This window comes from Crocodylus siamensis, chromosome 1 (assembly GCF_052110815.1).
Source record: "Crocodylus siamensis isolate JL-2025a chromosome 1, ASM5211081v1, whole genome shotgun sequence".
Lineage (NCBI taxonomy): Eukaryota > Metazoa > Chordata > Crocodylia > Crocodylidae > Crocodylus > Crocodylus siamensis.
Genome location: NC_143395.1, coordinates 337,208,927 through 337,236,288, shown reverse-complemented (window position 1 = coordinate 337,236,288; position 27,362 = coordinate 337,208,927). Strand labels below are relative to the sequence as shown.

The following is a 27,362-nucleotide window of genomic DNA, read 5'->3' as shown; positions in this document are numbered from 1 at the left end:
TATATGAAATTCTCAAGCATCACCTGCCAAAAACAGGGAAACACTGGCAAAAACTGATAAGCTACTGAATGAGGATGCAATTCTCTGTCTCTTTCTTCCCAACCAGACGAAATGCTAGAAACAGATTACTAGAATTAGCAAATCCCAGGGGATTTTTTCATTTAATATAGCCAATGGGATTCATAATCCAAGCTGTTTGGAAAAATGATTTAATATTTTAATTGTTTAACTTGCTAATAATTTACCAGTCTGGTGGAGTTTCAAAAAGAGCAGGTATTACTGAAGTATGCACTAATGCTTCCTAAACCACTAATTCCATACTGATTGTTTGTTTTAATAATCAGTGCAAATTTTCTAAAAATTAACCACTACTGGCATGTTTAATATTTGTCTCCAGTTGGAATCCATCTTGGACCACATGCATTTGGAAGGGGAGGAGGGGCAATGAAGAGAAGGAGAATGAAATTGCTTTCACTCACAACTGAAGCCAAATTCATTCTGCTGTGTAAAATATCCTCTAGCACACTGTCATATATATATATATATATATATATGCATTTCATTTTAATCATGGAAAATACAGATTTTGGGTTACTTTTTTTAATCCAAAAACTGGGGATTTTTTTAAAATCAGGGAAAACCAGGATCCATGCTCTTAACCCAGAACTCCCTTTCACAAAGATGGTGACTACTACTTAACTGATGGTAGCTTTGGCTGTTGCTTCAGTACAGTTTTCTCTACAGACTATTCTGTACTTGAAATGAGCTGGTATGGGAATCACCTGGTCAAACTCTTCACCATTTTATCTATAGCCCCTCCTCATGGTAGATAAGAAGATGCTGGATCTGCAGTTACCATCATTTGCTTTGTGGTAAAGTGCTTTACAGGTTTTTAATGTACTTTCTGAATGGGACAACTAGCTGCTTGAACCCCACGACTGTCATCCACTTTGGGATGATAGAAGGGCCTCTACCCACAATGTTAAAGGTAGAAGCTGAATCCCGTCACCCTCAGCAATGGGGATAAGAGGATGTAGTTGTCCCTTGCAACATGACTAGAGCTACTTCTTTGGTAACAACCCCTTAGTCTGAAAAATGACTTCTACAGTATCTTTCTGAAGAAAGGCAGAAAGCTTTTCTGCTTCTTCTCCCTATTTCAGTGCCCTCCAATGGGGATAGTACCTGGTTGTTAGGGATGTTTGGCTGAAGTAAGCTGGATAGTGCAGAAATGAAGCAGGTTCCAGGGAAAGAAGGGTGGCCAAGTGTCTAAGAACCAACAGTTGACTTGCATTGCATTAGAGGTTAATGGATTGAGAGTAGTCAAACAGGCTGGAAAACAATGGCCTGGAGAAACATGAGATGGCACTCACTGCAGGACCACCAACACCTGAACTCTGCCACTCCTTCAGCGACAGACTCATGCACAAAGTGAATGGGTCAGTGTAGCTTAAAGAAAACCTTCACTCTAAACAGTTCCCTCAGCTTGGGAGGCAAGCATGGATTCAAAACACAATTGTCATAAAAAGGAATAGTGTGAGGGCAGTTTTAGAGGAAGCTAAAAAACAAACACAGACACTAGTATGCATTTGCAAGTCTGGTTCATTTCTAGTATGAATCAAATATTTTGTATAGCTGAAGAGTGAGCATCGGTAGAAGTTGTTCTATCTGCAGTGCCCTCATTGCAGGATACAGCCCTTGGATACAGGTTTCTATGGTTTTGTGATCTGAATTTCTTCTTAGAACTGTGCTACCCTCCCACGTACTCAGACACATAATGATATAAGTGTATCATCCCTTCAACTTGGCCTTCAGTTATGAACTCTAAGATTTGTATCATATGTTGTAAATATGATAAGTTTGTTCTCTTTGGTTACTGCATGTATTCATTCATGTGAACCATAGTTAGTGCTTCCCAAATCTTGGTGCCTTCACCCCCCAAATTGTCACCAATTTACCTTCAAACCCTAATAGTTAGAACAAACAAACATAAAACCTAGCACCAGGCCAAGGGCCCTCGCATATAGAATTGCAGTTGTAACCACTGTACCGTATGTAAAACTAAAGCTTTAAAAAAGCAAAGTCTCATATTTCACTGAACATCCCCTCCCACAAAACCCCATCCTCCCTGCCCAAGGGCCCAGGTTTTTAGTCTCTTTTTTCATTTTTGGTTTGTCAACACATCACTATGTCTGTCTACAAGGTAGAGGAGCTCCCTTTTGTTTGATGTAATCTGAACGCCCTAGGGCGCCGAAGGGGTTAAGTGGAGGAAATTCTTGTCAACTTCAATAGGGACTCAGGCATTTTAAAGCATTTTCTGTAAGAGGACCCCAGTACATCTCACATCAGAGGCACAGCACATCAGATTTAAAGTAAAACCTTTCATTTACAGGTTTTTTAATACTTTCAGAGTGGAAAATATTCATATTGTGGTTTTGCACTAAAAATAAATTATTCCATTCACAGCCAACAACAGGTAGCTGTGGTTAGACCAAGCCACTGGTTAACTAATGAGCTGTGCACTGCAGTATCTATAGAAATAACCAGAACTCAAGACAAGTTCTAAAATAAGATTTCTGAGTCATTCTTGAAAATTATTCACTGCACAGTTAAAATGATAGGCTTACATTTACGTAATATAAAACATATTTAGACTATTTTAAAAATGTAAAGCAGTTTACATTTATATTGATAAATTAAAATGGCCTATTGTTTTCCATAATTTGAAAAATCGGAATGGCCTATTGTCTTCTTCTGGGAAGACTCAGGTGATCCTCAAATCCTAAAATAAGTGATTTGATTTAATCTAAGAATCTCCTCCTGCTCAAACATTTTGAAAGCAATTAATAACAACTCTTAAAGTATTATAAATAAGGATCATTGGCTTCCTGAAAGTATGATGAAAAGTATTATTCACCCTGAAGAAAGACAAATACTGAACAACACACTAGATTTGTATTCTGCTTTGTGATTTTTTTTTTAGTGATAGCTTTTGGGGTCAGATTCCCAGCTGATGTAAAATCAACATAGGCAGAAGACAGGTCAGAGTTGCACTTCATAGAATAACTAAATCAGAAATGAAAAAGCTTTTGTTAGCAACAGTTTACTTCATCAGATGCTGTGAAGAGACTGAAGTTAAGGAAGCTAAGTTAATTTAGGTGAGCTGAGACCTGGGGCCATGAGTTGAAAAAATCCAATTAAATGCATTATCTTACCTGTGTGTATTTAAACATCACAAGCTCCAGATAATAAGGACTGCTTAATAATGTAGCTGTAGTTCTTGGTGGGAACAATTCATCTCCTCCTACAGGAAGATGAACAAGAAGGAATTTTGAAGTTCCTTTTAAGGATCCTACTCTACCCTCACTGTAATCTTACTAAGGGAGAGGCACTTAACCCATGCTCACAAGGAGGGCAGAAGCAGAGGGATCTAGAGAAAGCTAAGACCTCTCCACATTTCTGGTCTCCATTGTGTCCCCAGACTCTGGCAGAACAACTTATGCAGTATTGCTTTTTCTGAGAATCTCCATAGCAGCAGCCTTAAAGACCCTGAGCTCAGACCCACAGTAGCTTCTGCATAGTATGTCTGGACTATGTTGCCAACAATTCATTTTAATGCAGGTATAGACTCGTTCTATGTTTATACAGCCCTTAGGAAAATAGGGTCCTTGGGCTCTTAGGCACTTACACATGTGACTGAAGCCTGCTCCCACACATGCTAATTAGCAGATTAATCAAGTCTGCTGGAGCATGCTAATTAGGAGTCATCTTACCTGCTTACCTTCATGCTGGCAGCACCTTTTTGTGCTGGGCTGCATGGATGGGAGGACTCCTGGTTCCACTGGGGAGCCAGTAATTTATTTTTAGTACGGTTTTTTTCCCCATAGATTTCACAGAGATGATAGATTTTGCAATTTCTGTGAAATCTCTCCAATTGCAATTTCAGTAAGTCCCTACATATTTTCAGTAGCTCTGACCTTCTTTCCTACCATTCACTGATTCGCAGATTATTCTTTGAAATTAGGTTTTACAGTTTTTGGGACAGGGACTATATTTACCTGACAGGATGGATTGGAGCCAGGGGAAGGTGCAAAGGAGGGGCAGTAGCAATGTCATTCAATCAGTTATTAGATGAAAGCACCAAAAAAGCCCCACTAACGCACCTGATCTTTACAGATGCTGCAGAGCTGGGTTGAAGTAATGCACTGCCTCTTTTGGGCTTTTGTAGGGCTTGACACAGGAATGCACCAAGTTAAAAGTAGAGCACTTTTTTTGTGTTCTTTTTATGCTTGCAACAACCCACCAGCAAAAGACAAATTCAATTCATATCACCCTTGTAGATCAGTTTTTTTAGGTCCCCAAATCAGATAAGAATTACCTCTCTCCTTTCCCCTCCATGCTCAATGACATGTCCCCTCCCATCCCATTTTCTTCTCCCTGTCCTGCCACTGCTGCTGTCCAAAGCTGACCCAGCAGACTAGAGCTGCAGAATTATTCCTGCTCAGGTTCAGCCAGGCTGCACATGAGCTAGGCTCAGCCCAGGACAGCAGCTGTGGCAGCAGCATGCAGCTTCTTTCCTTCTGCCCAATCCCCCCCCAGGGTGTTCCCTGCCAGCCTGGAAGCAGGCTCTAAAGGAGAACCCACTTCTGTTGCCATCCTGGGCAGAGTCCAACTATCGCAGGACAAGAGAAGCTCTAGAGTTCCCTCCACCACCAAGTCAGGTGGGGACAGAGGCAGCAATGGGAGAGAAAGGGGAGAATGTGAGAAAGGTGCTGGGAGTTTGGGGAGGATTCTTACCTGATTAGGGTATTTAAGTCTCTGGTTGCTGCTCCCATGGTGTGGTCTGCCCACTGTAGTGGGGAGGGGAGAGAGCTAGGGACAAGAGTGTACCCATGCCTCCAGCACTGCTTGCTGTTCCTATACCTCCCCTTACAAAATCCTGGATCCACCTATGCCGGGAGCCTCTGTATATAAATACATAACATATAGTAAGAAAAAGGAGTATCTTCAATTTCATATTTATTTCACACTGAAATCCATTTCAACATCCAAGAGTGTTTTATTTACTGGGTGGATAAACCAAACTTGAGAGAACTTTTATAAACCATGGAGGAAGCAGAAGTTTTTCCTCACCTCAAATTGTTCTTTGAATGTTACACAATGCTGTTAATTTTAGCAAAACCTGGTACTTTGAAGCAGTTCTCTTTTCCTTCTCATTTCTCTCTGAAACACAAGAAGACAAATGCAGCTGTGAAGGTATTTTATTTCCCTTTTAAAAAATAGCTTAGACCTTGGTAAAGCAATGTAAGCATGTGCATGTAGACTTTTTTTTTCCAAGTTTGAGTGTGGTTTACTGCAGTTTACTTTGGCTTACATGACTGTAGCCACCACTATATTCAGGGTTGCCCTGGATCCTTTGAGGCAAAAATCGGAAGATGGTCTTGAAGCAATATGCCCAAAAACCTGCTTCCTGGAAGAAATTAACTGTGGGCCCTGGGTTGGAATTTGAGTAAAATATCCCAGATTAGAGCAATTTACTTCAATTTAAAGGGTTGCATCATGTTGTTACAATTTCCACTTCCCTCAGAGTTTTCCTCCAGTATATCCTGTTCATATTTCCATTAAATCAGTGCAAGTGTATGTAGATAGGGGGTAAAATCCCAGTCCCAATGAAGTAACTAGTTTTGCTATTGACTTAATAGAGCCAAAATTTTCACTTATTGCCTTCATTTAAAATAGCTAATGTCAGCACATTGGCTAGATTACCATGACCCTAACAAATGTGTCATGGTAATCACATAAACACTCTTAAATTGGATGGACTGAACAGGAAGCCTGTCTACACATCAACTGTTTTGTTTAATGTGCCTAATTTGATATTTTTCTTAAATTTAATTAATTACATTTCTCATTGTTCTGGAAAAGAAACATTAGCGAGTGGGTGGATTATGACAATCTTTTCCCCTCCAGTTAACCTCCTGTTCCATAATGCATCTGTTTTCTCTTTTTAAATTTTTTTTATTTGTATACTCTGAACATCTGGTATCAAGGCTTTACTGTTCTCTTGGGTACAAAGCTCAAGTGTATTGGCCTCTCTCAGTGGAAACCTTCAAAATCAGGTAGAAATCTAAAGGTTCCACAAGTAATCTAATCTATGACTAGGTCTAGAACATGCAGATGTGAAGGGAAAAAAAACGACCCTTTTCAGATCTCTATGTGGAAAGGTCAAATTTTAAGAATTATCATCTAAGGAAATAACTTTTATGATTATGTTCAAGGAAAATGTAACTTTTTAACATAAATGAACAGCATCATTTTTTCATTAAAAAGTCACTCATGAAGCTTATAAATAAATATAGATCACTAAAGATAAATAAATAAAGATCAAAAATAGTAAACTCAGATTTTATGACATCATCAGACATTGGGGGAGAGGGAGAATGCTGTAAAACAAAACAAACCAAAACAAAACCCTAACATCCACTTTGATCTGATCTTGATAACCGTGGTTTTACCTGTATGATTTTAGTTGGTTATTCTGCACTTGGAGCTATAAACAAAGATTTGTAAAGTTAGTGACAGCTTATACTGTGTCAGTTGTATTTATTTTTTTTAAATTCAAACTGAAACACGTTATATTGTGTCAAGTTCTTAGGTCCAGTCTTTTTGGGGATAAAGTCTGTGGCTGGGTCCCCTTTCTTCATGGAAGCCGTTTCAATTTCTGACTGCTGTATGGCATAGGGTCAGTTAATGCTGAGCCAGCTGTAGAGGCTCTCTCTCTCCCACCCAGAAGTCAGGGGTAAAGAAGTCAGTTTTGAGGCTCATAGGCAATGTGGAGAACATGGTCTCCAAAAACACACTGGCAACCTACAGAAATGTCAGAGAACCTACCTGTTTAAAACTATAACCCTATGTTTGGGCCGGGGGATGAGGCAGAAGAAAATAGTCATGTCCCTTGGAGGACTATAGCAAACTCAAAAAGTATCTGGTTCCCTTCAGGGAAGGAGTGTCATTTATCAAACGTATTGATAGTGACAAACATCTCTCTTATCTCCTCTTTGACACAATTTAAGCATCTTCTATTTTATAATGATGGCAAAATTGGCTCTTCTGTTTTAGTCTCCTGTTGACAGCACTAGAAGTCATATCAGTTCACAAGACTCACTACTCATTATCAAAGTAGGCTACTTGATTTGTTAAAACAATCAGAAAAAATATGGCAGATTTTTATATGAATAATCACTTGTCTAGAATTAAAAAAAAAAAAATCAATAAAACCCACATACTGCTTATCTAAAAATATCTTCTATTGTTATAAACAACAAAGAGAAGATAAAGAGGAAGAGTTTTGCCATTTTTCTACTTTATTTATGTTGGTGCATTGGACAGTTTGTCTGGGTAGCTGACAGAAAAACCAGGATAGAAGAGACAAAAAAAAAAACAAAAAAAAAGAAAAGAAAGAAAAGAAACAAAACCCAAAGCTGAGAAGCATTATGGTACCAAACTATTTTCAGCTTTAAAAACTGTATTAGGTCTCTAATTTCAAATATGGATTGTTATTAAGTGTAACAACTTAAAATACTTGAAATGTACCTAACATTTTGAAGCATGCTTTATGTCAAAGATTGCTGTTATTTAGTTTCATTTCTGTTGAAGCATAGTGGAATTGTCTTGTTCCCAAATATTTCACTTCTTAGCAACTGAACTTCAACAGCTGAATTATCTTTAGAGTGAGATATCTAGTAAAATGGCAATGGATGTTCTACTCTTTCTCTAACACCCACATTCACTACTACACAATAGGGTCAATTCACATGCTTCACCCAAATTCCGGCCACAAAGTGTTGGAAAAAAGGTTTTAGCGAGACATATTGCTTCATAACACATGTACAACAGATGCAAGTGACCTATTTCGACCTACCTTTTTATGTAGGCTGAAACTATCACTCAAAGTTAAAACTTTGGCTTTGCAAACATCCAGTCTTGCTGGAAAACTCACTTGTGACGTATCATGTACGTGGAATGGCTCGACAGATGCTGGTCATTCCAACTTATTCTAAACATAACCTTCAACGTTTGAACTTTTCAGCCACCATTTCCCTGGCTAAATATATTCAGTAGTTGGACCCACTGCAGACAGGTATGGTATGAACAGGCAGACAGGCCAGTCCAAAAGACTCTTGGTGCCCTTCTCTAGATACAGAACAAAAGAATCCTACTTCAAGCAAATTCTTTGTTCCCTTGTGTTCACAGGTAAGCTTCCAAGCTATGTATTTCATAGCTTCTAGGGTTGGAAGGGACCTGAGCAGATCATCTAATCCAACCCCCTGCCATGGCAGGAAAGAATACTGGGGTCAAACGACCCCAGCAAGATGTTCATCTAACCTCCTCTTAAACACCCCCAGGGTAGAAGCAATTGGTAGGACAGAAGAGGCACAATTAGCGCTAGAATTGTAGCAGTGGAACCTGGCACAATCTAGAAATGCTGCACCAGTCAATAAAAAATGTCTTATTTGATGAGGGGGGTGTTGTTTGGAAATATTTCATATTCATAAAAAAACAAGCCTTGTTAAACTGTAATTTCATTTTCCCATAATCTAAACTGTGTCCAATAAATGAAAGTAACCAGTGTCCAAGAACCTTTGGGTTTGGGATCAAACACACGTGTAAAACATTTGAAATCTCTTAAAAAACACAGTACAAGTATGACATGGTAATCATTTTCCTTCACCTCATCATAAAACTGTCTAAGATCGAGCATGCACATGAGAAAAGCACATTTCATACTCTTCTTTCATCTCCTCCACTAACAGCAGCGAAAAATCCTTTATATATGCAAAGAAGAAACAGGTACAAGCATGAAGAAGTATGTAGTTAAGTAAAATAAATAAAAGAAAATTCATAGGGGTCTCCTCAGTTAGCAAAAGCCTTGCAGAGAAAGAAAACAGTTGACACTACAGTATAGAGAGACAGATGAAACGTTATATGCATGTACATACCAAATTTCAGTAAAGAATCCTTCTGCTTCCAATAAGACAGCTTTATTTGGATTTCTAATTTTCCTGTTTCCAATCAGTTTTTGACAACTTCAATTTTTCTAAAAAAAGGTTCTTTTCTGCTTGTTTTGCATTAAAAAAAAACAAAGGACCAGAACTCAGTACTTTATTAGTTAGGAGAGGATAGACATAGTATAACTTTGTTATGCTTTTGGCTCCCTTAGTGCTCCTGTCACCCCAGCCTGCTATTTATTTAGGGTTAGCCAATATGCTGCTGACATTTTAAGGAAGAAATGCTACTCAACTGCTATTCAAAACAGACACTACTCAATCAAGTGGACCCTCATGTTCAGCCAAATTTGTTTGCAGACCTCTGTGCTCCTGTGACTGAGAAATCAGTCACTGCAAGAAATCAGTACCTGCCCCATTTAAACATACCTAATACAAGACGGACCATAATTATATCCGTCAGTAGCTAATACCTGAAAGTAATATAACAAGTGACTATGTAACAGGAAAGCCCATTCTAAGCCATATGGGCTAATTAAGAAAGCACTATTTACATGTGCAAGTTTAAAAACTTGATTTCCTATTAAGGCAAATCTTTTTATATTTCAGTGTTCAAGAATGATGATTACAATGCACATTGCATTAACTAATCAGTCTTGCTATGTCCAAGTATCAAGCAACTTTCATGTGGCACAAGTAGGTATTTTTAAAAGGAAACAAAAAAAAAGAAAATATAAAATGAATATGAACACACAACTATTACTGCTTTCCAATTACAAATTATCAAAAGAACTGTGGACTTTTAAACTTTGCATTAGTTGAATGAATACATTCATCATTCACTTGAGGGGCAACGACTTTCTATGACACAAAATGCATTTTATTTTCATGTTCAGTATAATACTTTACCTGCCTAACACAACTCAGTTCCCTCATGCCGCTTTGATCATTACCTTCAGGGGGAAAAAATGCCTTAAACCACTAAAGAATAACAAAAACCAATTAAGTTTTTGATGTTGTTAATTGGGTTATCCACTTAGCTATATTGAGGTGTTCTTGTATAGTTCCTATCTGCAACTTTCACACCTAATATGAAGAGAAATTGCAAGCCTGCATTTGTTTAAAATCGTATTTCATCACCGGTATATTAACTGTCAGCCTGATTCTCCAAGTCCCTACCTAAGGCAAAATACACACTGAAGTCACAGAGCAGACTGACTAGGGGATGCAAGATCAGAACTATGAAACATTAAAATAACAGACTGAGCTAAGAGGGAAGTGTTTTTCTCTTCCATAGAGAAATGTTTAAAATTGCCAGGAGAGGACTCTTCATTGAATAAATTCTGTTCTTCATGTCTTTCTTAATATGGAAAAGATGTGCATTTTTCAATTGGGTTAGCTCAGTTCAACAGAAAACTGCTCAACCCTCATTAAAGCAGAGGCATATCTGAAGCCAATATTGGCTTTGCCTAGACTGGTTAATCTCGTCTAAACTAGGATTTCAGTTTTTAAGAGTTTTAAATAAACTCATTAGCTGGCATGTGCTAACTAACGCATTTAAGAAAAGCTTATGTTCAATATAAAGCCTAGACAACTTCACCCCATTAAGTGGCATATGTTAATTAAGAACAAGTAGCATCACAAAATCCTAGTATGGCCTAAAAGGCAAGTAATGTGTTTAACTGAAGGAAGGCCTTGACCAGTTATCTTTAATTAATAATAGAGTTGATGATAATCTTTCTTACATGGATTCAGTAAGAGCAAAGATCTGGGGGGAATAGGGAAAAACTAAGCACCAGTGAAAATAATAGCTAGTCTGTACAATATATAATATAAAAATAGGATTTGGGGGTTTTGGGGTCTTTTTGCATCCGTGCACTTAAAGTAACATACAACGTTGTCAAACTGCAATTTGTTAATGTTAGGATATGTTCAAATATACGTTTTTTTTTAAGGTAAGGCACCAAGGACTCGGAGTTCAATATCCACATTATTAAGTTCATTTTTACAAGGTAACAAATTTAGGTTATTGATGCCTAAATAGTTGCATTTTTATATACAAGCATGTCATCTGAGGCAATGAGTCCTCAAATAAACTGGCTATTTGCATATTTCATTGGTTATTTGTAATCAAGATACAAGGCCTATACATGCCAGTTTTGCCTCATTTAAAAAACTAGATGCAACAGAAAGGAATACTTAGAGAGTAATTAACTCCTTCCATGTCGAATGCACAGTGTCTAAATAAAAGCTATTGACCAACAAGAGAAAAACTGTATTACTTTCAAAAACAAAATACCAGTAGCAACAGAACTTGTATACTGTTGGAATAGACCAAACTCTGCTAATAAATTCCACTTCAATATGCAAAGATGAGTTACTGACTTTTTATACACCCCAGCAGACAGCCAATTGGTGCAGAGAGAGGAAAAAAAAATCTGGCTTGATTTTTCTACACCAGGGAGGAAGGAAAAAAAAAAAAGGAAGGCTTGTGTATCAACTATTTTTCATTTCCAAACTAGTTACGGCTTGCACCTTTTAATTTCAGTTGATGATTGATAACCAAAGAAAATAAGATTTTTCAGCACAGCATATTTATGTAAAACATCCAAATTGTCTGAACAATAAAATTGAAACGAATGCGCAAAAGGCCATAATAATCAGCAACCCCAAGCTTGAACGTCTAATGAATCGAGTTCTTAATTTATTAGTTATAACCTTAAGTTTGTTGGATAGGATTTAGAAGGCTGTGTGATTTCTTAAATGCCAACATAAAAATACACAAAATCAGCACTAAGGCCTTTAGACCTAGAGAGACATGCTCAGAACAGGAAATGATGGTTTGTTAATAAAGAAAGGTAAATCATTCTCTAGACTTCCGGTGGGAAACTTGGCAGTGAAAGGATTTTGACCTCAGTGGAAGGTAACTGCCACAAATGACAAATCAAGTAAGCAACTTTTTTCTTACAAGTGAGGCAAACATTTGACGTAAGGCTGGACTACAGTCAGATCTGTCACTCTGTAGCATATTCCTCTGTTTTTAAGAAATAATCCTGCTAACTCCCTGTCCTGATGATATTAGTTGTCCATTTTTTTCCCCCGAGTATTCAAGCTGTATAAATTTAATATTCTCATGACTGATTTCCTATTTAAAATATAAAAGCTCATCACTTACTAGATTAGGTCAGCTTTCATTGCATATTATACTTAGTCTGGAATGAATTAATGCATTTCTATATGTTCATTTTCCCCTTGTGCTACAAGAGCAGCCGTTCACACAATTACTGCAAGGGCAAGGAATCTGTCTCGTATTCAACTGAAATACTAAAAATACATTTAATTTTTCCTTTTGCCTTAAGTTCTCAAATCATCTTGATGTCTTAGCCATACTATGGACACATTTCTTTGAAACTTATTAAAACAGAAAAAAACCTCATTTTCCAATTACAAGTAATAAAGATAATGGGGAAAAAATGACAAGCAGCCCAGTTTAATTTCAAACGTTAATATATTTTTCTATTTTATAGTGAACATATGCATCTGTCACCCCTTATTTGCAGCAACTATGACGTTCTCATAAAAGGGATGAAATTTGTAAGATGCCTCTTAAAATAAATATTTCTTTTTTTATAAAATAATAAAACTTCAAATAAATATTCTTTACACTAAACAATATGTTGAAAAAATTAGAAAATAAAGGCTGAATTTTACTGTAACTGTACAATATACATGAAGTCCAAAGGGAAATCAGAGTCTTGTAATAGAGGGTTTCCGTAAGGCAAAATACAATCTAAAAACATACTGATTGATTCACATTCTTCCGAATGTACAACATATTAGTATATCTTGTGACCGCGTCATGTTCTATGACACCACTTGTTTTTCACAGTTGAAAATATTATCGTATATACAAAAATATAGAACATTATCTCTGGCAGAAAAAATGAAAAAAGGAGTCATTAACTAATTTACAAATCTTGCAAGTACTATTCACAAATGACAGAGTTGCCTAGGAGTGTCTATGTTACTTTAGCTTATGCAATATGTGGATCACAAAGTACTGTATCCCATTTTTGAGCTCCATTAGATGGGTTCTAACAAGCATATCAGTTAAGATGGCACACATAGAAAAGCATTTTCACCGCAAACAACAAAGTATATCCCCAACCCTCCTACTACAGTGCCAAAATTACAGCTGTTTAGTTGGTTGCATATGTATGTTAAAATAATTCTTATTACTTTAGTACTCCTGATTAGTGATGCTATGTTGACTTTTCAAAGTTCCTAGGGGGGATATTTGGAACTTTGCAGCAAACGGTGTTTGAGTGCTTACAGCGGCATCCAGGCCTATTTACCCGGTCATAACACCCCTGGCACAATTTAAGGCAACCCTTGGCTGGTAGGTAACACCACAAGCAAGGCAAAAATAGAGACACAACACCCATGGCAGACCACCTAGTGCAGCAATGTGACTGACTGCAAGAGCACGGGTTGTCAGCACAGTTGTCCTCATCATCATTAGAACAGTGATAGAAGAGGCCCTTCACGCAGCAAACACAAGTCCCATAATCAACCACATTCTGGGCTGAGCAAAGACATTGCTTGTCACAGATCCAACATGATGGGAGGGTCCTTGGATAAGTGCACTCCTTACACTTACATTTCCCACAGTCCTCACACCTATAGGTATGCATGCCCAGGTTTTCTTTGCTCAGAGGCTTCAGCTCACTTGACTTGAGCTCAGATTTGGGCTGCACCCGAATTATCCCATCAGCAACAGGCCCAGAAGATGATCCTAAAAGTCTGTGTTCAGATGAGATACTGCTTGTACTTGTCCTTGTACTGCTCCGTGAACCTGTGCTGACTGTGCTAATGGAACGGGACAGAGGTGCCCGAGGAGAAGTGTGTATCTGCAGATGCTGGATCCTAAAATGACGATGCTCAGACAAGCCATGCAGTCTTTCATTTTTCTGCTGGGCAGCTGGACGAGGGGAAGGTTTAACACCCAGTCTTGGAGCCACTGTAGGTCCCTCTGTGTACTCATTTGTATTGCGGATGGCCCTGATCTGGTCCAAAGACAACACATGAACCTGTTGCGTCACAACATCTCTCACGTCAGATTCTCCATGCTGCCTCCCACTGTCACGACGAACCTGTAGCAAGGACTGCGACCCACTGCCATTCTGAGCTCTTGTCTCCATCAGTACCCTGAAGAGTGATCACTCCAGCAGGCTTAGAACACATCTGAAATCCTGCAGCAACAAAGAAAGGATTCACTATTGCAAGACATTTTACATACATGTTTTATCCTGAAAGGTCCCAGAGCATTTCACAAATTAAACACACCCATCACCATCAAAATGGAGCTGCATCTTGGGTGGAGTACAGGAGCCAGCCAGCCAAATACATTGTGCTTTGCTAGTTTTTGGCCAAGGTCATTTTTACTCTTATTAAAAAGCACTAACAGATTTTCTACATACCCACAAAGCTCTTCTTTTTTAATGGGAAACCAACATCCATAAGTAAGTGACAAAATGTAAGTAGAGGACTTTGATGGCTCAGGCAGGATTTAAACCTGCGGTTTCACGAAAGATGGGCATTTAAACTTGCTGCTGAGACCTCCCAGCCATGCTCTAACTAAACTATGGATTTTAACATGCTTAACATTTTGCCACCTAAAGCAACTCTTCCTCTTTCATGTGACACAACTAAGCATATATTTTATACAAAAAAAGGCTACAAGCATTTTGACAAGTATAGCATGACCTGTTGATGACAGACCTGATTCTTCAACTTGATTTAAAATTGGATAATATCTTGGTAGGCTCTTTACATGTTATATTGTACATGATGTAAATAGGAAATTTTAAGTTTAATGCTAATGGTCCCAAGAAAAATAATAAAAAGGAATAAAATGCTTGAGGTTAGCCCTTAACTGAGCTAGTACTGCCACTTCAACAGCATAAGTAAAGCATCTATCACTACAATATTTTATTGTGTCATGCCTATGTACTCTACAGCAATTGTTATTTTAAGAATCAGTAAGAGAAACACAATATGGCAAAATGTTTCTAACTAAATACCACCACAGAATTGGCTTTACATTTCAAAACGCATATAGATTGCAATTCAAATTGTGGACATCACCAGAAAAGACAGTGACTTGTGGGGCAGAAACATGGAGAATCCAATCTGTGAAAGACTAGAATCCAAGAATAATATTTAAGGACATTTTTTAAAACACTCCCAACAATACAAGTTATTAAAAATGGAGATAGCCATAAGTATGGAAATCCCATAAAATTAAATTAATGCAAGACCAATAACACAAATTTAAAATGCACCATACCAATAATCATGTTAAGCCTTGATCTTAAATAACTGTCCTCTAATGCATCTTAAAGTAGACAAAGTGTGTTAGCCACATAAGGATTCAAAATAATATTTTAAAATCAAATCCAAATATGTACCTTCCTTCTTTCAGACTACACAGAAAGAGCAGCATAGTAATGGATGTGTACAAAGTAACATTAACATTAAGTAATACCATACAACATAAATGTTAAATACCATAGAACAAGAACTTTTACAGTAAATGCCTCAATAGCTGGTCTTTCTCCTGGTAGGAAAAGGAAAGAATATTATCTTAACTCCTAGTTATTTTTCAAGGCAAAACAAGATTTTAAAATCTTCACAATTGGTCCCTTTCACAAGAAGAACAAATAGGGTTTTAACAGCAAATATTATATGTATTAATTGTTTGTTCAGTCATGTTTTCACCCATGCATATTATCAAATCACAGAGCTGAGAGTGAAAACAATCTTAACAAACTTGTCTTACACCCCTGCCTGTTTATTTCAAATTAAGCCTCTTGTGGAGAAAAAAGTTTAAATACAAAATCCAGAATAGACATGCCCTTATTAGAACCTATTTAAGGGCAAAAAAGAAAAGCTGAATTCTTTCCTACTTCAGAAGAGCTTTACAACAACATATGTTCTTGTTCCTCTCCTCCAGTGAGGCTTAAGCTAACTTCCAAGAGCAAAGAGAGACTTTTAATCAAATACTGCATCCCAAGAAATGATAATCCCATCTAAAAGTATAACTGACCCGGACTTGCAGGTCCTTAGAAAGACAGGGGTCTTGAAAACTGAACTCCTTCAAACAACAAGGTGAAAGCTGCAGAAGAAGATACTGCTCTTTTCTTCCTTTCCTTTTATAGGCTTCATCTTTGTCCAGAACAACATGCTCAGCAGGTGGGACACAGCAATCCCTTCATTCTCTCAGGACTGACTGATACTGCAAATGGAACCAACAGCTTCACAAATGCAGACAACCTGGAGATAAACAGGAGACATCCTTTGGGATGGAGGTGGGAGGAGGCTGCAGAAGCTGCCTTATCAGGAAAGTCAAGCCAATTTCTCCTTTTAACTGTTTTGCCCTTCCCCTCCCCCAAGAGATGTTTGAAGGAGGCTCATCCACTTGGGTTATGTAAAGCCTCCTACATAACTTCTCATTGGAGGGAACATCTCCAAGACAGTTCAGAAAAAATGCAGGTTTCTCCTTCAGATAAGCTATCCTAAGTACCAGTTTATACTCCAGGAACTCAGCTGCAGGAAGCCTTGCCAATGCTCCTACTACTTTATCTATTTTGAGTCACTTGTGTCCATTTCAGCCAAATCCTCAGACTATGAATTGCAAAGTAGTGATCACAAGATTTTTAGCATAACAAACAGCTCTTGAATTTTATTGCACTGGGAGCTTGCTGTCTAGCTTCATATAGCCCCTTTACAGGACAAGATGCAAACTCCCTGCACTTACTCTCGTTTCTGAATGTAAACTTGCCTACAATTCTTTCAGGAAAGCAGGACTCTTCTCTGATCTCGGTTGATTTCAATTCCTCCCCCACCTCCCCCTTACCGACTAAGAACATGGTACAGCAGAAACACTTGCTTTTTTGTGATAACACGATTCACCACTTCCAAAAGCCAAAGTCCACTCACTTGCAGAGTTGAAATGCCATGACTGCTAATTGGGCTGGGGGGGTGGGGGGAGATTAGGGGGCAGGATTTCAGCTTTTGTAGGTTTGGGAAAGTTTAAAAAGCAAAGTGCGCCTTGTATTGCTGTGGAAAAACCCATGCCTTGTTGGCTGGAAGGAGGCAAGCCTAAGGGGGGAAAAGTTCTCTGCCCATGAATTTCTGTTTTGTCTCAAAGCCCCTTTGCAATGCACCCCCACCCCCATACTCCACCGCACGCGCGCACATACACACACACGCACACACCAACCACCTCCTCTCTTTTGAAAGTGCTTTGAAACCCCCATTAAAGCCTGAGTGTGTGATCAGACTATGGATTAGGGCAAAAGGGACTTTACCGTCAGGGTGGGGCAAACTGACACAGAAACAGCTTGCTGAAAACACCAGCAATTTCCCGAGCCTGTTACAAAAAGCAAACCAACGTACACCCCACTGAGCCTCCCCCCTTGCTCACCTTCCTCGAAGAGATTCAATCCGACACACCAGAAACTCAGGCTTGTTAAGGGGATGATGGGGCGGGAGAAATCGTAAGTATATGGCACACACAGACGCACGCAAACCCGCATATCTATCAGGCGTGAGCTCATTTCCGAATGGCACAGATCTCCCAATGCAACTTTACAATGGTGCAAATCTTCTATAGAAGCAGGGATTGCTAAACCCATCAAGCACGGCAAACAAAACAGCCCGAAGCCTAACCCTCCTCATCCCCCCCCCACAACGAATCTTTATTTAAAAAAAAAAAACAACCACCAAAAAACCTGGAGAGAGGCTCTAACAAGACGTCCCTGTCTGCAACTCTCAGAAGCTGCAGCTGAGCAAGGGAGAAGCGCAACTGAGCAAGGGAGAATACAGCAGGCAAAGAAAGTCACGCCAGCGGCTTCCAAGCTTTGCAACATGCACAGGCATTTTCTCCCTGCAAATGCTCCAACCTGAGTGTAGATTTCCGCCCCTAAACTCTCCCCAATGGCGCGGAGCTGGGGGCTCCCTCCCTGCCAAGTCATTTCGAGGGGAAACCAACTCGACACAAACCTCCAACCCCATCCGCACGCTCCCCCTTCCCAGCCCTCCGGAAAAAAAGAAATCTGAAAGTCCCAGCTCCCCTCTAGGGAGGCAAGCTAGGCTGGGAGGGAACCTGCAGGGATTGCAAGAGGCATCGGCCTGAAAACCTACGTTTGCACGAGTTTTTTTGGAAACAACCGGAGTATGGGGGGGAGGGGGGGGGAGAACAAAATAACCAACTTGTTTTGCAAAGAAAAAACAGACTCTCACCGTGATCGCGGCGTTGCACCAAACCCCTCTCTCTTGTATTTTCTTCTTCCTGTGGTTTGCAAATAAATCCAGCCCTAGCAAAAAAAAAAAAAAAAAACTTTTCCAAACTACTTTAGTCCAACTTGCAAGTGATTATCAGAATAATCATAAGAGGAAAAAAAGGGGGGGGGATCAGAGCAAAGTCACCTTCCCTCTCTCTCCAGATCGATTATAAATATTTATGGATAGGTAAATACAGATGGATACATATAGAAAAAAACAAAACAAAACTCAACTCTCCAGGTCGGGGTGCGTTTTTCTTTGCTCCGAGAAAAAAAAAATCACTCTCGCACAATTTCCTCTTTTTTCCCCCCCTTCAATGAGCAGGAGGCCGAATCGCCAAATACCAAGTCACTTTTTTTGTTGTTGTTGCAAATGATCAAGGAGAGGGAGGGCGGGAGGGGGGGGGGAGGAAGCCACAACGCACAAAATCAAGTGGATCTACAATAAAATCCCAAAGCTTTTCTTCCACTGAGCTCCTCCAAAAAAAAAAAAAAAAAAAAAAAAAAAAGGCAGCTTGTGCAATGTAGCCGTTCTGCTGAGGAGCTGCTTGCTCCACGCTCCCCCCTCTCTCTCTTTAGCTTTCTTGCTCCCTCTGTGAGCGTGTGTGTTTCAGGCAGCTCCGTGGTTTGCAATCGGGGGGGTAGGGGGGTGTTTTGGAAGCGCAGAGAATTTGTGGTGGTGGTTGTTGTTGTGTGCTTGGAGGAGGTTGGAGGAGGCGGCTGATTTGAGATCTGAGCTGGAGGGGCTCGGCGCTTTTCTGCTCGCTCGCTCGCTCCCTCTCTCTCTTTTTCTTTCCGGAGGAGGTAGGGTGATCTCTCTGCAAAAGCAGCAGTAAATGGCGTCATGTGGATCTGAGGAGGAACAGAGCAGTTGTTGTCCCAGAGGATATATCGCATCCGGTCCCAGCTCATTGGCTCTGCGGGGCTACATTCACTCACACTCCCAGCGCCCTGCCAGCACTCTGAGCCGCAGGAGGCATTCAACAGGGCAGCAGCCCCGAGTAAGCCAGAGAGGGAGGCGGGCGACTTGTTCTGCAACTGCAGCAAGCAGCGCTACTATTACTATTACTACGACTCCTATTATTGCTGCTGCTTTTTGGGCCCTATCATCGCTACGGGGCTGCTGGCTGCAGTAGTAGCAGCAGCAACGGGTGTGCGTTGGATTTTTTTGTTGTGTAATAACTTTTGAAGCACACCGAGTCAGACAAGTCCCTGGGATCCTCAGGCAATCTGGGTGAAATGCATGCTTGAGGAGAAGCCCTTTGATGGTGTTGCTTTCTTGTTTTGTTTTTAAAGAAACAACTACAACTTGTTTTTCAAAAGTGTTAGTCTCGCCAGGCTATCCAGAGAGGCTGTGGGGTCTACAGCCTGGGAGGTTTTTAAGACCTAGGTAGACAAAGCCTTGGCTGGGATGATCTAGAATGGGGGTAGTCCAGTTCTGAGCAGGGGGTTGGAGTAGATGACCCCCTGAGGCCCCTTCCACTCCTTTTCTATGATAAATATAATCTGTAATTTCCACTCTTATTTATATTTATACGTGATAGAGATTTCTATTGCACATAAATAAAAAGTAGGAAAACAGCTGTTTCCATTCATTCACCTATCATTTGGAGAAGGTGGGCATGGATCCTTTTTGGGGTCCTGCCTGATGGTATAGAACCCTTTTAATCCACAGGTTAGTACCAGTCACCACCTTGCCACCCTTCTCTCACAAACAGGAGTTTAACGCATAGCAGCTGGTTGCTCTGAATCTGCATGCCCTACCCCATAAGAAAGTGTCCCCTAGGTTGCTTTTTTCAGTAGTTTTCTCTGACATGAGGGTATGTTGTAATGCAATAATTACCAAAAAATACAAAACAACAGAAAACAGCAAGAGGATGGAAAATGTAGGCCTAGCTGTTTAAAGAGCTGTGACATCCAAGTCATAGACAGGTGATGGATGATTTACAACACTTGAGCATCAAGAGCTAGTGTTGCCTACTGAGTGATGTGATATAAATTGGCAATGGTTATTTAAATTAATATAGGGGACTGTAAAACAAACGCACACACTTCTGACTTACGGGTTTTTGCCTTGTTATAGCAATAACACAGTCCCCCTCTTACTTTGTCCTTGGCATTTGCTGAATGTAGTGCTTTTGAAAAACTGAGTTTGCTACAATGTCCAAAATACACAAATACATACACCATCTATATTTTTACACACAAATGCACAACGTTTTCTAGTGTTGGTGGCTTGCATGGGGAGCTTAGAAATGAAGATACCCAATGAATTGGGTTCTGTACATGATACAGTCTTCTAGCAAAAAATCTTGTGCTACATTTAGGTGGCCTGCAGGCACTTCCTCTTTATCCCTCCCATATACAGATATGATGATCAACTATTGGTCCTGAGAATCAAGTGTGTTAAATTGACCACTTTTGTCTTACAACCATATATAGTTAAGATAGCTAGCTGAGTACATATAGCTATATAGATAAATCTTAATTATATTAAGATATTAATTCTGAGTCTCAGACTTCCACTACTTTTTCCTTGGGTAATAGTATGAGGGGAGCATCTGTGTGTTTTTGTATGTGTGCACATGTGTGTGGGGGGGGTGTAACCCTCATAATAAATATCCCTCATAATATGTAAAGAAATATTTTTCCATACATATAAAAAGATCTCTATTAAACATGTATATATAGGAAGATATTTATATCTATTAAACATAGATATGATATAGATATATTCATTCTGGGGATCTATATCTAATAATAGATATAGATAGATATGTTAATTCTGGGTCTCAGACTTCCACTGCTTGTTCCTCTGGTGCAGTAGTATTCTGATGGGAATAGAGAAGGGGTTATTTATCTGTCTGTCTATCTAGGAATCTCTCTTTCTCTCTATAGGAGTATCTAACTAGCTATCTATGTCTAGAAATCTCCCCGTCTCTAGGAATATCTATCTATCGGAGTATCTAGCTAGCTGTCTGTCTATGTCTAGAAATATCATAGATTTCATAGACATTAGGGCTGGAAGGGACCTCAAGATCATCAAGTCCAACTCCCTGCCCCAGGGGCAGGAAGTCAGCTGGGGTCCAAGGATCCCAGCAAGACAAGCATCCAAACGTCTATTGAATAAGTCCAGAGTAGGTTTCTGCACCACTTCCTGAGGGAGTCCATTTCTGGTCTTGGGGGCTCGGACCCGAAAGAAACCTTTTCTTATATCCAGCCGAAAACGGTCTTGTAGGAGTTTATGACCGTTGGTCCTTGTTTTCTATCTTTATAGGAATCTCAGTCTCTCTCTAGGAATATCTCTCTCTCTCTCTAGGAATCTCTGCCTATCTATCCATCTCTCGGACTTTCTCCATCTCTCCATGCCCCTGCGCCCACTGCTGCACCAGAGGACCCAGCAGTGGAAGTCCGAGCCCCGGCACTCCTCTTCCATCTGCCCTCTCTCGCTAGCCCCGTCCTGTCCAGAGCGTGTCGAGAAGCGGGGCGGGCTGCCGAGTGCCTGCCCCGCGGCCCTGGCGTCCTCTGCCCGCGGGTTCGCCCGGCCCCAGGACGCGCAGAGCCCAGGCTGCGGATCCCGCCCCCCCCCAGCGCGGTGCCGCTTCGCCGCGTTTCATTGAGCGTCCGCATGAATGAGGCGGCGGCGTGCGCGGGGCCCACTAGGGGGAGCCCGGCGCCGCCCCGCGAGGCCTCGGTGCAGCTCGCCCTTGGCGCGGGGCGGGCAGAGGCGGTGCGGACGCCGGGGCAGGGGGCAGGTCGAGCCGCGCCTTGGTGCCCTGTGAGGAGCTGCGCACCTGCCTCTGGCTCCAAAACCGGCGGGAGGTGGGGTGTCACCCACTCTGCAGGACAGTGCGAGACTGAGGAGCCGGTGGTGCCGGACAGAGCCCCAGAGAAGGACCTCATTTGGTCCTCAAAGCAGGGCCGTCCTCTGCTGCACCACCCAGCCAAGGCTTCCTCTACCCGGTCCACAGCCTCTCTGGGGCACCTGCTGCAGTGCTTCACTGACCTCCTCCCGAGAGAGTTTTCCCCCCTAATATCTGCCCTCAGCTTCCCTTGCTACAGTTTGAGACTGCTGCTCCTGGTTCTGTCATCTGTCAGCCTGGCTCCATCCTCCTTTGAACCCCTCTCCAGGGCATTGAAGGCTGCTGTCAACTCCCACTCTTCTCTAGACTAAATAAACCCAGTTCCCTCAGCCTCTCTTCTTAAGTCATGTGCCCCAGCCCTCTCTTTTTGTTGCCCTTGGCTGGGCTCTTCAATTTGTCCACATCCTTTTTTGTAAAGGGCGGGGGGAGGGGACCAAAACTGGACACAGCACTCCAGATGTGGCCTCAGTGCCGAATAGAAGGGAAGAATCACTTCCCTTGCTCTGCTGTCACCCTCCTAACAAATGCAGCCGAGTATGCTATTGGCCTTCTTTGCAACCAGGGCACACCTGCAGGAGGAGGATTACCTATGTTTCTCTGCTGAACTACATAGAGATGGGCCTGAGCTGCATGCACCTGGTGCAGTTTCTTCTTGGCTCTGCAGTTCCTTAGGCTTGGGAGAAGAGAGAACTGCTTTGGCTCTGGAGTCTAAGGAGTTCAGATCTGGGGGTTCAGCTCAGCCCTAGGTCTACTGAAGCAAACCAGAAAGGACAGGACTAATGACAATCCAGATGGAAAGGAAGGAGAAGACAGTGTTTGGCAACGATGTGCTATCAACAGCCTAGGGACTGGAGATGGGAATGGTTCATTAGGTCATCTTCTGAAGTTAGAAACTCTAGCATGGTTAGGTTATTATTGATTATTACTATTGTAACAGCAGGCAGTCATGTAGTAGTCATGTTATATCCCCATCCTGTAATCATATATAATGTGCTAAATGTATGCAAGGAGCCCCAATGAAACAGAAAAAAATCAATGGGACTATAATATTCTCAAAACTAAATATATGCCTAAGTATTTGCCAAGCATCCTAGTCTGGCTGAGTTTACAGATGGAGGACCCAATCCTTCAAGGATCTATCTATCTACCTATCTATCTATCTATCTAATTTTGCACATGTGAGCAGCCTAATTATAATCCATAGGTTTATTTGCATGGGAAAAAAATTGTTCACGTATTTGAATTTTTGCAGAATCAAGACCCAAGTGTTAGAAACTTTAGCACTTACATGGCTGAGCATTTTAGGTCAGATTTTTGAAAGCATGTCAATGCATAACTTCCCCTTGGTTTAAATAGATTTAGGCACCAAAGTACAAGGTTCTGACTGGAATAGATCCACTGAAATCAGTGGAAGCACAGTGCTTCAAAATAATCACACCAGGTACCAAGATGTATTCTAAGATGGCTAAATGCATTTATTAGCATGACACTTTTCCACGAAGGAAGTTCAACATGGCATCTCCTAGGCATTTATTTGCAGTTTGAGGGAGATGGTTAGTGACACTTGGATCCTGTGAGTCCTTTCCAGCATACTGTGTGGGTGCACTGTATATATACTTGGGGCAGTGGCATAACTATTTTGGCTCCCAGGGCAGAGCGGAGGGGAGATGTTGTATTAAGCTGGGGGCATGTTTTCTGTTGGTGTTGGGGCACTTCCAAGGAACTCTTACCTCACTCAGAGACTCAAAGACCCCTGTGCTGTAACACAGGGTCACTGCACCCTGGCTGCAGCTGCTGACACAACAGTGGCTCTGGGCTGCAGCACAGGCTGCCTACACAGGGGCTTCAGCAACTGCTGTGGCACAGGTTCCACATTTAATACTGGACCTCTTGCCCACCCCTTGTAATGCCTCTCACAGGTAACACCTTGGAGGATCACACATTGCTTAATTTCCCCTCTTGCTTGTCTCTATCTTTGAGACACTGACTGGAGCGAGGAAAATATTTTGATAAACAGAAAAACATGAAGTAGTATGGCAAAAACTGCTAGGGGCACATGTAGTCCCTGAACTATTTTTTTTTCAAATGAGTTGGGTTTAAAAGATGCTAAGTTTAAGGCATCTCTTAAAGAAAAATATACACAGACTCCTAAAATGCTGGGGCTGTTTATAGGTTAAAAACTGTTTGGGAAGTTATATTTTTACCTTTAGCATGCTGGCACTTTCCAGCTTGCCAGTAAAGGAAATGATCCTGTAGTCTTTTTGAAATATGCTTGCCTAATGTATGTGATCATGTCTCCCTTAGAAGCTTGCCCTATTGATTGCATAGTCTCTGAGCTAAAGGAGCATCCTTTTGACTCAAGCAGAAGGTTGTGGGCCACATCCTGTTCCACCTATTAAGCACTTAAGAGTCACCTTGTTTTACCCTGCTTGAGTCCAGGAAAACCGATTACCAAGTCAGAAAAATGCAGCAAGGTGGAACCCACCTTTCTCATTAACATTTTTTTCAGACATCATCAGGTAGAATAGGATTGTGTTTAAATGCCTAAGTCCATGTGGGTACCTCATATATAGGGTGTGATCTGGTCCTATGTTTTTGGTGCTTAAGTTTTAGGTACATTCCCTGCTGAGAAATGTAGTGATAGTATATGATATACATGTGGTTGCAGTTTGTTAGATTGGTTAGTCCACTGACTTCAGTTGGACTTTGACTTACGTAAGGGCTGCAAGATCAGGCTTTTAATGAATACTTGGAAGGATGTCTGGTGCAGCTAAACCTTGAAAAAATCTGTTGCAGGCTTTTATTTGATTTCCATTTTTGGATGCATGATAGAAAGATGTAATATTTCTTTCTCTTTAAATATGGTTATCCACAAAGGCTAATTCCTCACAACAGAATGTTTGGTAGCGTACAGCATGTTTGGTGTAAGTGTTTTCTGCCTTATCTCATGAGTTAATGTGCGGATATCAAGATATTGATTATAGACGGTCTGTAGTAACTATGATTAGCTAAGCACTGCTCTTAATGCCTAGTATTTCTTTAGAAACCTAAACTTCTAATTGACTTTGTCTTTCATGTTTAAGCCTCTGAAAAAAGATAATGTATACAAGGATTATCAATAGTAACCTAGCTTCTTTGAATGGGTAATCTGAAGGCTTCCGCCTATTGATAAAATATTAGATTGAGATTTTCAAAGCAGTCTGAGATATTTAGACACATCTTCCACTGAAGAAAGTGCATGACACATACTCATTTGACAGCTTTAAAATAATTTTACTTTAATGGCTGCAGCTTGTTTGTTGCATCTTCCTTATATATAGATATATATATCCATCATTCAAATATCTTTGATTTTATTACAGGGGATTAGAAAGCATTTTTTTCTCCTCTTCATGATCTACAATATCAAAAGGTAGTATTTGAATTGTGTACTTAGAACGTGGTCCCACGGGGTAAGGAGTCCTGCAGCATCCATTGAAACAAGTATAGGAAGCAACGAAATGGTGGCATTCAGTTCCACTTAGCATTTTCTGCCTTTCTTTAGGATGTAACAGAAAGATCCTGTGCTCTTTTAGTCTAACTGGGGATTTAGCTCAATATATATTTGGGAAACATTTCAGAGAGAACATTTCCTGGTATCAGCTTCACATTGACATAAAAAGAAGGAAGGAAACCTGACAGTTCACCTTTTGATGTACTCACATTGCTTTGCTCAGGACATGCTTTAGTAGGCCTGTAACATTCAGAGTTTCGAAGTATTCAACTATATTTGTATCCTTGGTGAAATCACTCATTTCTCTGAGTTACTTGAACTATTATGCAGCTTTTCCTTCTGCTCTTTGGCTTGGCCTACACTACCAAATTCTGCCGGCCTAATTATATCACAGTCTACAATCGTCATAGCTATGTCAGCAAAACCCCTCACCTGGACACAGCTCTGCTGACGGACAAGGTCTTCTGTCAGCAGAGCTTCTACTATCCATGGAGATGTTGTAGTGAAGCTGGCTGAAAACCTCCTTCTACTGCTGAATGTTAATGTCTCTACTAGCAGTTTTGCCACCACAGCTTTTCTGGCAAGCCTGTGTGTTGCAGCAGGAGCCCTGTCATATAGGCAGGCCCTTAATAGTAAACTTCAGAACTCAGTGTTCTTTTCTTGTAGGGACTAAGAACATAGTACTTAAGGTGGGATGATCTGTGGTAGATGGCACCACTGCAGTTTATATGCTAAGCATTACTACAGCAAGGTCTTGTTTATTTTAGGAGAAGAAAAGCTAGGGGCAAATGTTACTGCTACTGTGAGATGCAATATGAGGAACAAGGTGTTAGATCAGTTCCTGTAGCTGCCAACATTTTAATGACTTTTCTTATTTTAATCCATTTGAATCCACACCTTCTTCAAGCAGGGTTGGATAACACTGGGCTTGAGTAATAGAGGACTACATCATGATCAGCATCAACACTGATGCTTCTCCCCTCAGATTTTGTCAATATCAATGTATTTTTTTTTTAAGTAACTGAAGTATTCATGTTTAGTAAGGACCCTTTTCCTGAAGCCAAATCTATACAGATGGGCCCCATGCCACAACAACAACGACAACAACTATAATAATGCCTTATATAGTGCTTTGCATCCATTGATCTTTAGGGGCATTTATACACTTTCATGCCAGGACACACAAAAATGCTGCATCACATGCAGTTGTATAAGGAGCAGTATGGCATATCAGAGCGCAGAAAATGGTGGTGGTGTGCTTTTGATCTAAAACAGCTTTGATGTGTTTTAGTTCAAAAGTGCGCTGTCACCATTTTTTCAGCAGCATTTTGCTTTACACAACTGCATGAGCCTCAGTGCCAGCTGCTTTTAAAAGGGTCTGGCTGCAGCGCCATCATGTGTACACATGCCCTGGTGCTTTAAAGAACAAGGAGAAACTGTGGCAAAGAAGGTGGGTATTAATGTGCCCAAGGTCACCCAGCAGGTCAGTTACCAAGTCAGAGTTCATGAGCCAATGGTAGGTCCTACCTGTGCTCTTTCCATGAAACTACACTGCCTCATATGTAATTCCATTGAACTCCTGGGGGCTCAAGGATTAGGATATACACAGTGATTGCAGGATCAAGGTTTAATAGAATAAAACCACTTAAAAATGAAG

General features: G+C 40.6%; 1 protein-coding gene and 1 long non-coding RNA gene across 4 annotated transcripts in view; both read right to left on the bottom strand.

Annotated features, from left to right (window-relative positions):
- LOC149874875 (uncharacterized) overlaps positions 1-3,424 on the bottom strand; it is a 52,454-nt gene extending 49,030 nt beyond the window's left edge. The window contains exon 1 of the long non-coding RNA XR_016438665.1: positions 3,213-3,424. This is a non-coding gene — a long non-coding RNA (uncharacterized LOC149874875). The remainder of the gene's footprint in view (positions 1-3,212) is intronic.
- An 8,256-nt stretch (positions 3,425-11,680) lies between these two features.
- SPRY2 (sprouty RTK signaling antagonist 2) lies at positions 11,681-19,288 on the bottom strand. 3 transcript variants are annotated; one of them, XM_090023729.1, is made up of 2 exons: positions 17,491-17,727; positions 11,681-14,254 (listed from the first exon to the last, which is right to left on the bottom strand). In XM_090023729.1, exon 2 carries the CDS (start codon positions 14,201-14,203, stop codon positions 13,265-13,267), a length of 939 nt encoding a protein of 312 aa, XP_089879855.1. In that variant the 5' UTR covers positions 14,204-14,254; positions 17,491-17,727; the 3' UTR covers positions 11,681-13,264. The 3 variants fall into 3 exon arrangements, with proteins under 3 accessions (XP_089879855.1, XP_089879837.1, XP_089879847.1); XM_090023711.1 differs by lacking the exon at positions 17,491-17,727 and adding an exon at positions 18,309-19,288 and having other exon boundaries at positions 11,682-14,254; XM_090023721.1 differs by lacking the exon at positions 17,491-17,727 and adding an exon at positions 16,111-16,265 and having other exon boundaries at positions 11,682-14,254.
- Between the last annotated feature and the right edge of the window lie 8,074 nt (positions 19,289-27,362).